Here is a 12,763-nt window from a genome sequence, read left to right on the forward strand (position 1 = left end):
TGATGAAGGAGAAAGGAATGCAGAAACTAGAGGGGAGCACAATTGCACAAGTAGACACAAGAGCAAGAAGTTGTGGAAGAAGTAGATATAGACTCTTCAGATCGGTTTTGGCACTTTCTGGAAGCATGAAATAAGCTGCAAGAGTCAAAAAAATACATTTTTTCTGGGGATATTTGCAGAGTAGCTGTGTAAGGGTCTACAATGTAGTAAGTTAATATGAGTTTGGAATGAATAAGTAAACTAGCATCTCGAGTTTTAGAAACTCGAGATCCATATTAAAACTCGAGTCTCAAAGACTCGCTTTCCTAGTCTTTGTGCTGGATGAGCTGGATAGAAAATGCCACATAGATCTCGAGTCTTTAAGACTCGAGTTCTAAAAAGCAAAACCAAAACCGAAGAAGAACCGACGATGAAGAACAAACCTGAAGAAGAACGATCTGACAACGAAGAACTAACAATCTGACGACGAAAAACCAACGATCTGACAACAAAGAACCAACGATTTGACAACGAAGAACAGAGGAACGATCTGACGACAAAGAACAACGACAAAGAATAGAGGAAGAACAGATCTGAGTGGGTGATTGGACAATCTGAGTTTGATCTGCACGAAGAACTCAAAAGATCGTGAGGAAGAAGTCTGAGCTACCCACCTGCTTCAATTTCATTTCCATGTTCTTCATCGTCATCATCCCAACAAGTTATTGCCTTTTGCTGGCGAACGTAGCGACGGCAGAGCTAGGATCGGACGTGGCGGCGGTAATGGAGGCTGGAGTTGGTGGGTGTCATTGTGTTCTTGGAGATACACTGAAAGAAGAAGACGAAAGCTGATCTAAAAAAAAATGGGGGAACTCAAGTTTATAAAACTCGAGTTCTATGTGGAATATTTTCCACATTAGATGCTATCAGTTGGGTCTCCGCTTGGGTCTCGAGTTTTAAAAACTCAAGTTCTAATTGAACTTGAGTTTTTAAAACTTGATATGCTAGTTTTCCAGTTTGTTTTGCAACCTAACAACTAACGATATTCTTAGAAAATTAACACTAAATGGAAAAAAAAAAAAAATTCCATTTTTTCTCTCTAGTTTACTTCAATTGTTAAAGTGGCAAGTTGTTAATGGTACATGATAAAATGGAATCAGTGATTGGCCCATATGAGAACTAATAAAAATTCACAAACTCAATTGCCATGAAAAATATTGTGAAAATTATTATGCCTATAACATTATTAAATAAGTTGTGAAAAATATTATCTCTTTTGGATGGGATAAATGTAAGGACTATAGATGGAATGATTACCACCTATTCTATTCTAGATTTTTGCCTTGAGGAAGTGGAAAATCAAGGTTCTAATTCCTTTCTTTAGCTTTTTTTTTTTTCCTTTTTCAATAAATTATACTACAGGAGTATTTACATCAGCTTATATAAAAATCGTGGTTTATTTTATAATAAAAACCTAGTCTTTGCAGAATTTCCACCACCACTTCCTCTGGGAGATAGTCTGACATTCCTAACCCAAATTTCAAGCTTTGGTTCGACTTTCTCTGTTTTTTTTGGCACTGTTCTGCTTTGTTATAATCAAACTAATTAGCGCCAAGATTTTTAACTTTTATCACAATAATTAGGGGCAAGACTCCCGCCATGTACCAAATTGGAGCAAAATGGACCGTATTAGACTAAAGTAAATTGAATAAACAAACCTACACTACAGTTGAAATAAAATCAGAGATCAAATACAGCATTCTCAACTGATATCATCGTGCAGATATTCCTACAATAAATAATCAGCAGAACAGCAAATATACTACAGCAGAAAAATGTAATGACATCAATTCCCCCTTCAAGGAAGGCAGGTCTTAACAATCAGGTCCCAAAAATCCTATTATCTATTGGAGTTCCTTACCTGAATCACTAAGTTTAAGCAACTAAAAACTGTCATATGACACAATTGACACGGAGACTTCGCCTAAAAGTGACTTCACAAGCTTCAAACTTTCTCAATGGGCAAAAACATAGTCATTGCGTCTTGGTGGTCTATCAGGAACTGAACCTGGCTTGAACTTGGAAGCCTCGTGTCTTGCAAGTTCATTAGGAACAGTACTGTTACTCTGGATAAGCATCTGCTTGAGATCATAGAAGACATCAGAGTCTGAAAGAGTCAAGAATGTAGTGGCCACACCCGTCTTGCCTGCACGTCCTGTTCGTCCAATACGATGCGTGTATGTATCAATACTCCCATGCATATCGAAATTTATGACTTGGGCGACATTGGGTATGTCAATCCCACGCCCCGCAACATCGGTGGCAACGAGGACATTGTATCTTTTTGTCCTAAACCCCTCAAGACTAATTTCCCTCTGCTCCTGCGACTTTCCACCATGTAAGGTTGTAACATGATAGCCTGCCTTATCCAAGTTCTTGGCAACATTATCTGCATTCTTCCTAGTGTTGACAAACACAATTGAAGTCCTATCACCAAGTTCGTTAAGCAATCTTTGTAACCTAGAAAACTTCTCCGATTCCTTAACCATCATCACATGTTGGGATATCAAATCGGTGGTCTTTCCAGCAGTGCCTATAGTTACCACAACACTACAACAGGATTCCTCAAATACTTTCTAGCAAGGCGCTCCACTGTAGGCGGCATGGTAGCACTGAACATATAAGTGGTTCTATAAATCTTCTTCTCATCAAGCTCTTCGTCTTCGTTTTCGGGTTTCAAATTGCTAGAAGGCATTGCATCCAACACGCCCATAACCTGTGGCTCAAATCCCATATCTACCATACGATCAGCCTCATCAAGAACAGCATAATTACACTGATTGAGAACCGGGTAACGCCTCTCCAAACAATCAATCAAACGCCCCGGCGTAGCAATGACAACCTCACACCCTTGCCTAATCCTAAACCCTTGTTCCTCAATGGATTGCCCACCAACAATGGAGACCACTCTGATCCCCAAATGCTTAGCAAACTTATTAGTTTCTTCCTCAATCTGTTGAGCAAGCACACGAGTGGGTGCCATTACAACGGCATAAGGCCCTTCGGCCTCGTTCTCTTCACTCATTGGAGGTAGCCTAGATACTGTTGTGTGGTTATAAGTAAACATGAAGTTCCAAACCTCAATATACTGCTTTCGGATGTTAATTTGTTATCAAAAACAGTGGTCAGAATCCTTAAATACGATTCTTTGGTTTTGCAAGCTGGAATTGGTAAATATAAATGAAAGACTGATGTTATTCCCTTTTTCATATACTGAAATTGTCACATCTAATCCCTTTTTAATATCAAATGTGTTTTACTCTTTCCATTTCACTAGACATGCTAAGATTTTTCTGATATGATCTGTCTTTGCCATATGATACTCTGTTATGTTCGTGAAATGTTTTCCCTCATTGTAAATTAAACAAAGTATAGGATGATGCCAAACATTTAAAAGTTGTATTAGCCATGTAACTGTAGGTGGAGTCATGACGGTATAGAACCCCAAATAACTGTATTTTGACAACGGCCAAACCTCCCTGTTCAACACTCCAGGATGCCAGAGCACTCTGAGGCATCACCCAAACATACCAAACACCATTGACCAAATATCATACGCAAAAACAACAATGGAGTAACAGGTGATCAGCAGACTCACCACTCCGTTTACACAAGGAACACCAATCTACCACACACAATCCTTGCATACAGAGATTATCCATGGTTAAAATTTTCCCCTCAGTGGTTGTCCATGTAGAGCAAGCTATCTTCCTTGGGACCTTTGCCTTCCATATAGGCTTCCAAGGAAAAGAATAATAACCAGTAGTAGATAGAGCTTTATAATAAGATTTCACCTCAAAACTTCCACTTGTAGTTGTGGGGCCATCTTATAAAGATCCTCTCCAGCTCCTATTTTCACAGAATATCAATAGTTGAAGAAAGACTGCATAGATTCCAACTCCCAGTCTTCACAGGGCTTGTAAATATGTCATTTCAAAAAACAGACCCATTCTGTGACTGCATCACATCTGCCACTGCAGCATTTTTATCCCTGGCCAACCGGAATAGGTTCAGAAAAGCATCATGTCCCCACGCCAACAATTGAACCAAAAAAGAATATTAGCACCACTCACCACGACAACCTTTAAAATCTAGACCAGCCTATTCCACCCATTTCGAATGTATTTCTATAAGCTAACCCCATGGGACACTGACACCAGTGACTCAACCGTCATTTAATTACCCTACATGCTACCATATTTTGAAGCAATTACCATACGCCAGTAGGCATTCTTCTCAGTCAAATGTCACCAAAGCCACTTCCCAAGCAAGGCTTGGTTGAAACAAACCAAGCTTCAAAATCCCAAACCTCCTTTCTGAATGAACATTGGACGTAGGTGCGGTGAGAAGTGGGCAAGTGGTCCCATACTTTAATGTAGGGGTGTGGGTAAAGAAGATAGCCTTGAATACTAAGTGGGTAGGTGACAAATCTAAAGAAACTAAGCATACTAAGTATAAATTGTGAGATACAGGGAATAAGAGCAATAGATTTCAGGTAGGGATGGTTGTAGAGAAAAGCTGTAAAGTGGAAGTTGTCAAATTAAGAAAATAGGAGAGACTTATTTTAATAGAATTTGTCGAGGGGAAGTGACAACCAACTCAGTTAGCATTAATGTTCCTCAAATAGATTTAGAAGAATCCATTAAGAAATAATTTTGGGAGGGTATGAATGAGTTTATTCAAAGTATATCAAAAAGGATAAAGGTTTTTATTTGGGAGACTTGAATGGTCATGTTGGGATAGATAGTGGGGAATTGAGGGAGTACATGGAGGGTAGGGATATAAAATAAGAAATGAGCTGCTTTAAGCAGTCTTCATTTTCTACTATGCTAGATTTTTTTGGACTCGGTACTTTTTATTGACTTTAACAACCCATGTACTGTATAGTATTGTATCATGAACAAACAAAAGAGGAGAGTTTCCGTCACCCTTTTACTTTCTTCCCAACTTGAAATGCAGGCTACAACTTTATGTAATGTCCCATTATGTACTTTCATAACTAAAATTAAAATAAGCATGGGAACAGGGTCTTCTCGACTTAGTTCTCTTGAATTATTGGAAAAGCCAATTCTGCTTCTATTAACCATGATTTGAGGACCAATTGTCCAAATAGAAAACCAAACCCACTTCCTCCATTTTCACCAAAATCGAGTCTGTCCACGTATATGAAATAGCCTAGTTAACATGATCATATATCATTTCAGTGTTCAACTTTCAAATTACCCCAAAAACACTGCTATCGAGTTTGCCAACATTCATTGTAAGCATTTGGGTCTAACACAAGACACCTATCGTACAACCAATCAGCCTGCACTTGCTTTTTCCTTTTCTCTTTTTTGGGTTTATGTAAAGGGATTAGCCCACACCTTTGCCATAAGCATGTAGCTATTTCCAACCAAGCTAACATGGAGAAAATCCTTGATATTGATGCCACCACTTGGTATTTCGGAATTAAAGTGACATAAATAGAATTGAAAGACTTCTCGGACTTCTTCTCAAACTTGAAGTTATTATAGGGCTCTATTTCCACAAAAGTCATTCTTATCACTTCAGTAATAACCTTCATTTATTTTTCATTGTTCTCTAACACTTAGTCTCTGGCCACCATTTCTAGTAGCAAGACAATTTATCTTACTCTTTAGTCTTGTCTCTCTAACATTTGCATTGCACTTTTACTTCTTATTGCTTTGCCTCAAATTTAGGTCCCCATAAAGAAAGGTACAGAAGCTAATCCACCACCCTCAATTATCTGCATTTTTCTTTCTTTAAAATTTGATTTCACATGCTTTTCTCCCAAATTTTGTTTATTGATTCATGCATTGTTTCTATTTTCTAGTTTTTATTATTAGGTTCAATTCTCACTAGCCACTAAGGGCTTTTTAGGTACCTTTTGTCCCCAGGTTTTCTTTCTTGTTTTATCAATTGCTTCGACTTGGTTATATTGGGTTTTTGAGATTTGTTAAGTTGATGATAGAGAGGTGTATTTCTTTTTTGTTTTGGGTTTCTAGTTATTTTTATTTTATTTTTTCTAGGGTAATGCTTCTATATGATGGTTCTTCATGCCCAAAAGTGTCAAGAGGATTCTCTCTCTGAATTTACATTAACTGAAATGAGGTCATTCACACTTAAATTTGACTCTTCTTCATGTCCACAAGATTGAGAGGATTCTTCCTTTGAATTCATTCTGAGGTATAGTCATCCTTCTCATCGCTTCACACTTCTGTAATTTAGCAGCTTAATCCGCAAGAAATTTGACAACTTAGTTCCATCCAGATTCATAACTCCCTTTTTCTTTGGTATAAATGGTTGATTGTGTGGATTTTATATAATTGGTTGCTTTCTAAAATGGTATTGGTTAGTTTTACTTAGTTGTTCAATTCATTTTTATATCTCAACTACTAAGCTTTTGTTGCATATATTGCTACCAAATTTCCAGGTCGACTTCTGATGAAGAGAGAGTATGCCAGCTTGAAGAGATACGCCAACAGAAGACATTTATACAGCAGCTGGAGACAATACTTAGCAGCTGACAGGAAATGGCAAGGCAGACAGAAAATGGCCACTTAAAATCACAATTGATCATTTTGATTCAACAATTGAGGGGCCAGGTTATACTTTGTTATGTTTTTGTTATAAATAAATTATGTTATTTTTAAAATAAATGTATTTCTTTATGCAGTTTTTAGACTTGTGTTAAAATTTTAATTGGAGTTATTTATTTTTTTTCCTTTAGTCTGGAGACATGTTTAGTGGTGCTGGAGATCAAAGTGCGACACAAGTACAACAAGGATCCCCTTATGCAAATCAGGAAACGTGACCTCATTATTTTGATGAACGAAAAATGGGAAAACGTGACCTTATTGTGGGACTGAGATTCTGTCGTGATATTTTGCTATAGTTGGGAAATTATGGTCTTAATTTGAGACTGGTAAAATCTGTGATTGATATGAAAAGTAGTTTGTTGTATGTTTAGTAGTAGTCTTCAATGAAATTTTAGTAAATTTTGTGTTATGATAGGATGTTCTTTATTGTGTAGTTCTATAATCACAACAATATTTTTCACTATGGTTGAGTAGGTAGGTGTTTATCATCTACAATTGACAATTTGTCTGTAGGTGTAAAATATTTTGTGAAATATTTTGTACACCTAGAGTTATTGTTCTTAATTACATGGTTACGTTCAATGACCAAATATACTATGAAAAAAGTTATGGATTATACTTCATAATGATTTAGAAAAAATGATTATTAAGCTCCAATACTGATAGCATATAATTTTTTTTTTCTTTTTCTTTTCCAAGCAACCTATAATTCAAAAATTGATAGTGAGAAAAATATTGTAGTTTGCTGTTTTGATAACATATAGGAATTTTTTCCATTTTCTTTGAATTTATGAAATGATTTTAAAAAATTGAGCTGTGTTTTCAAATAAGACCAAGCTACAAGAGAAAATTGCGAGTCATTATTATTATTATGATTGTGATTTGAAGATATAACAGCAAGTTGGGTGCTTACATATAAAAAGGATTTTAAACAGCAAAATTCCTATACAATGAGCTAATTCCAGTAGCATGCTTGCAAGATTTAATTCTCCCTGCAATATTACATCTAAATCACCTTGAGCCAAATTTTACTCTGTTTAAACAATATTTGAAGCACATCAAATACATCATGTCATCAATGCAATTTGAGATACAAAGATGCAATTTATTAGAATGAAGAAAATGTTGAAGGAAAAGTCACATGTTTTTTATTAAAATGCAAAAGTCATAAATTAAATATCGAAGATCCTAAGAGCAGATAAAGGGTAAAAAAAAGGAAATGAGAAAAATACCAGTGAGTTCAATCAAATAAGCCTTGGTATCCATTTCAACATCCTGCGGCCAAAAAGAGAGGAAGTTCATGTTTAAAAGAATCGATCTTACTCGTTTAGGTGAATAGTCTTGCCTTCACCCTGAAAGCCAACTTCTACCCAGAAAATAATTTACTTTATTAGCTTAGGTTTTAAAACTTTAACCTTCTTTGTTTTCTTATAATTTTTGTTTTTATATTTAGGAAGGAGGTGATAGGCCACAAGGGGCCAAATCATGTAAATCCCTCTTTCCAATTTTGTAAAAAATTTAAACACAAAAATATATATGAAAGAAAAAGAAAGTTTATTTTATTATATGTTTACTGTTTTCATTTATGTTATGCTTTATGTTTATTTTATCACATATAAAATTCCTATACAATGACATAAAATGTAAACATATCAGTTAACAAAAGTGAAATGAAATAAACCAAACTGAACCTGTTGGCGAAGGATCACACCTTTACACTTTGTCTGTGAAGGCGGTTTCCTTGATTTCAACACCATCAACTGCCCCTTCTTGTCAGAGATTTAGTTCTTTCCCTATGCTGACACGTGTCAATTTTGATAAGGTATCTCATTTTTGAACCAAGAAAAGATTAACTCCTCAAAGTATAAAAGGAAAAGAAAGATATTTCCCTTCCTTATTTCTCTCTTCTTCCCTTATCTTCTTCTTCTTCAACCTAAAACCTAGAATTATTTTCAAACACCAAATCATGGGTGTAAAACGTGGCTTGAGATCTAGTTCTGCAAAATTTTCAGAACCTATACCTTCTAGGAGGAGATGAAAATCCTTCCATAGAGGAACAATGGATTATCCCTCCCTTCTTTGAAGGCTATCTGTTTGATAAAAGTCTCGATTGGGATTTAGCACCTTGTTTTGAAGACCCTCCCTACACGGCATGTGGGGAACCCGATGATCTTTTGACCATGGATCTGGAGTTAAAGCACATTCCTAGGCTTGGCACCTGTAGAGGGGACTTTGCTCCCACCGTAGATGTGGTCTTTAAATCCCACACTTTTGTTTCCAGAGGTTGGAGAAACTGGTGTTGAACAGTGTTGGCTCATCCTCTTTTCATGGATATCTTATAGATAGTGAAACTTATGGACAGCATTCTTGTGTTCTCTAGTCTAGAGATCAGCAAAGATAGTGAAATTCCACTACTCATACCTTTTCCATAGTGTGTCAAGAAATCTCTCCATCTTTAGAAGATGTCTACGAGATATTGAGACTTTCCCTATTTGGAGATGGTGAAGTAGTTAACATCTCTTTATCTCCTGATGAGTCTAAAGATTCCTTGAAGATGCAATGAAGAAAACTTTAAAGAAACCAGTCCTAAAGGAAGCAAGGAAAGGGAAAGCCCCCAGGAAGGAAGTACTAGAAGATACTAGTGTTGGTGAAGACAAGGGTTGTAGGGCCAACTTCTTTGGATGGATCAGGTACTTCTGGAGGGAATATGCTGATGGCGTGGATGAGGAAGCCAATGGAGACTCCCTAAAGGAAGGCACCGACTTTGTTGTTGGAGAAGGTAATTCTAGCCATTATGAACTTGAAGCCTTTATTGCCTTTTTACTTTCTCGTCATTTGTTTGAGGGATATCCCCACGAGAAGATTCTGAGCAGTCATTTCCCTTTAGCTGTTAAATTAGCCAAAGGACAATCCTTTCCTCTTACTCCTTATTTCCTAGGAACTTTGTGTATTCTCACTTAGATCATTTTACTCTTGACTTGCAATGCTCATGGGGTAGATTTCAAGTTGAAACCTTTGTACCCGTTGCCTTTTTGTAAATATGGTTGTGGGAATACTTTAGGAATTATGCCCCTGTCCCTAAGGTGTTAAGTTCTTGTAGGACCAGTATGCCATCACCCCAAGGGCAGCCACGCTCTTGGCGTTGGAACAAAATGGTAGTGTCTTCAAACAGTTTTCTTAGCAAAGTATTGGATGACCCTACTGATTGGATAGCCAAACCTTACTCTGCCTTAGAGGGTGGACTTCCCCCACTGTTCACTTCCTTAGAAAGCATTTCTGTTTCCCGTTATAGAGACACCTCCTTGTCTGAGGAAGAACTTTCTTTTATTGCCTGTGCTTTTTCTTCTCATCTTTAGGCATGCTTTCAAAATGAGTATGAAACTCAAACTTATAATCCCCATAGGTTTGCCTGCCAATTTGGTTTTGACCAAAGCATACTGGGACATCTCTCTACTTTAGCTTTACTCGGTGTAGTGGTCTCCTTAGCCTTTAAAAGAGAGAATCTCACCAAGATATTAGGATCAAGCCCCAAAATCCACTTTACTTCCCTTACCAGAAATGGATTGCCTTCATCCAGGTTCAAGTCATGGTGGTCCGACATTAGAGAGCATGTTAGGAATTTTGGGGAAAGTGGTGCCCAATGAGTGAATGTCCCACCTATTTTTTAGGGTGATTTGACTTTGAAGCTCCTTCCCAAAGCCAAAACTTCAGGCACTAAGAGGAAGAAGAATGCAAAAACCCCTTCTACCAAGAAGCCCAAGGTATACTCTTTTCTCTATAATGACTAAACTCTTGTAACATCTTCTTTTAATCAATGGCGCAAATAACATTTCTTCCTTTGTCCATTTTTGATTTTTGATAGGTTACAGGCTTTATTTCTCAGGCTCAACCCAAAGCAAAAGTCACTTCTTCACCCCAAGAGGTTTCTATATAGGAAATGACTTCTAATGAAGAAACAGAGTCTAACACTGAAAGGGAGGATTCAAATCGGGTGTATGCCAAAAATCCTCAGGAAAAAGAAGATTTAATAGAAGCTACTTCCAAAGAGCAAGAGAGTGAAAGCACCCAGACAAAATTTGATCCACTGCTCTCATTGATTTCTTATGATTTGAGAGCAATCTGTTCTCACTTGCTCTCTAAATATCCCGAAACCATGAAGGATACCAGCAAATGGACCTTGTCATTTAGTGGCTTTCTCTTACAGCAAATTGGGTTTATCATATCCCAACTGCAGTCAAAGGGCAAAGAGGATTGTCTAGCTCTTCCCCTTGAAAATTTCCTTTTCACACTGAGTGAGGCCGAGGGCCTAAGTGTCAATGTCGGCTGGTTAAAGAGCCGTGTCATTGCATTGAGGGACTTAAAGAAGGCAGGATCCTCTATTCATGCTTCCTTGTCCTCACTTCACGAATTTAGAGTTAAGGAAAACTCTTGTATCCACAAAGCAAAGGAAACATAATTGGCCTTATAGGTATGTAGAACTTCAATCAATCAGCTTCAAAAATCTATCAACAGACTTCAAGTGGAATTAAAATCCCAACAAGAAGCAAGTTTTGCCCTTCAAGCTTAACTAGAAGGTGTCATAGTAGAACGTAACTCTTTGAGAAAAGAGGTTGAAAAGCTAGAAAGCAAGCTAGGAGCTTTGAGCGATCCAGACTTCTCTCTTGAAAATATTAGTTCTCTCACAAACATTATCTGATTTCCAAGTTGTAATAATTTATGGTCTTGAAAGGTCATGTGGTTGTATTATAAACTTTACTATGCTTTATTCAGTTAAGTTATCTAGACTGTGCATGCATATCATGAACACTAGCATACGAAATAGCCGAATAAAAGACTTTGTTTATAATAGTATAAGTATTGTGAAACACAACATTAGTTTGACATGGTGGCGGCAAAAAAAAAAAAAATTTTTTTTTTTAACAAGATTAAGCATGATACTTCTTAAGGTGAGCTCTACTATTGGGCCTATATGCCTTTATACCTGTCTGGTCCTTTAGCCAATAGTGTCTTGTTGGATGTGCTTCTTCCACTATATATGGTCCTTCCAATTTTGGAGAAAATTTGTGTTTAACAGTTCTAGGCACTCTTCACACATACAGGGTAGTTTTCCAAACAAGTTCTCCCACTTGAAACTTTCTTTCCCTAACTTGGCCTTCATGTCTAGCATTCATATTAGCTTGGTAAAGGCGGTTATGAAAGGCAGCATTATCATGCATTTCTTCCATAATTTCCAAAGTAGCTTCTTTGGGTATCCCTGCAATCTCTGCTAGTTTCACTGCTAGCCTTACTAAATCTATTGGGATAATAGCATCTGTGCCATAGACTAAAGAAAAGGGTGAAGCTCTTATAGCTTGTGACTTGGCTGCTCTATGAGCCCACAAAGCTGTAGGAAGTTCCTCGTTCCATCCCTTTCCATTCTCCTTAGTCATTTTCCTAATAACTTCAGTAATCTTTTGTTAAAGGCCTCACCTTGACCATTTCCTTTGGGATAATAAGGCTTCGATGTCGTGTGAAAAATGGAGTACCATTCTATTAAACGGCGCACATCCTTGTTCAGAAATGGTGTGCCATTGTCAAAAATAATTTTGCTGGGTACCCCAAAACGACATATTATATTCTCCCTCAAGAAATTAGCCACTGAGCTACCCATTGCCTTCTTCATAGCCACAACTTCTACCCACTTGGTAAATAGCTCAATGGCTACCAATATCCATGTACATCCTTCAGGGGGAGGGGGTTTATAAGTCCTATAAAATCTAGCCCTTGCTGTGGAAAGGATATAAAGCTACAGTTGGATAAAGACTTTGATGGCTGGTGTGTATTTCATCCCCTCGCCTTTGGCATTCTTGACACTTTTTTACAAAGTCTTGAGCATCCCTTTGCATTGTGGGCCACTAATATCCCTAGTGTAAAGCCATTTGCCATAGCTTTCTCCTACCTGGGTGTCTTGCTGGCTCTCTTTCATGCAAATCTGAAGGAACACCATTGACATCTTTAGTGGGAATACATACCATCCACCTTCCTTGAAATCTTCTCTTGAATAACTTCCCATCTACTACCTTGACCCTTGTCACATATTTTCTCAACTTTTCTCTTTTTACCCGATCAATAGGTAGTACACC

At 37.4% G+C, this 12,763-nt stretch overlaps 1 protein-coding gene and 1 pseudogene across 1 annotated transcript; both read right to left on the bottom strand.

Annotated features, from left to right (window-relative positions):
- Positions 1 to 1,683: 1,683 nt before the first annotated feature.
- LOC115984752 lies at positions 1,684 to 3,106 on the bottom strand (annotated as a pseudogene).
- Positions 3,107 to 11,728: 8,622 nt separating this feature from the next.
- On the bottom strand, positions 11,729 to 12,070 carry LOC115984754. The gene has a single exon (XM_031107764.1). It carries the CDS (start codon positions 12,068 to 12,070, stop codon positions 11,729 to 11,731), a length of 342 nt encoding a protein of 113 aa, XP_030963624.1.
- Between the last annotated feature and the right edge of the window lie 693 nt (positions 12,071 to 12,763).

The sequence above is a fragment of the Quercus lobata genome, chromosome 4 (genome assembly GCF_001633185.2).
Source record: "Quercus lobata isolate SW786 chromosome 4, ValleyOak3.0 Primary Assembly, whole genome shotgun sequence".
Classification (NCBI taxonomy): Eukaryota; Viridiplantae; Streptophyta; class Magnoliopsida; order Fagales; family Fagaceae; genus Quercus; species Quercus lobata.

Excerpts from the sequence above, each read along its gene's own strand:
- LOC115984754 (XM_031107764.1), bottom strand. The coding sequence starts at position 12,070 with ATGACTAAGGAGAATGGAAAGGGATGGAACGAGGAACTTCCTACAGCT.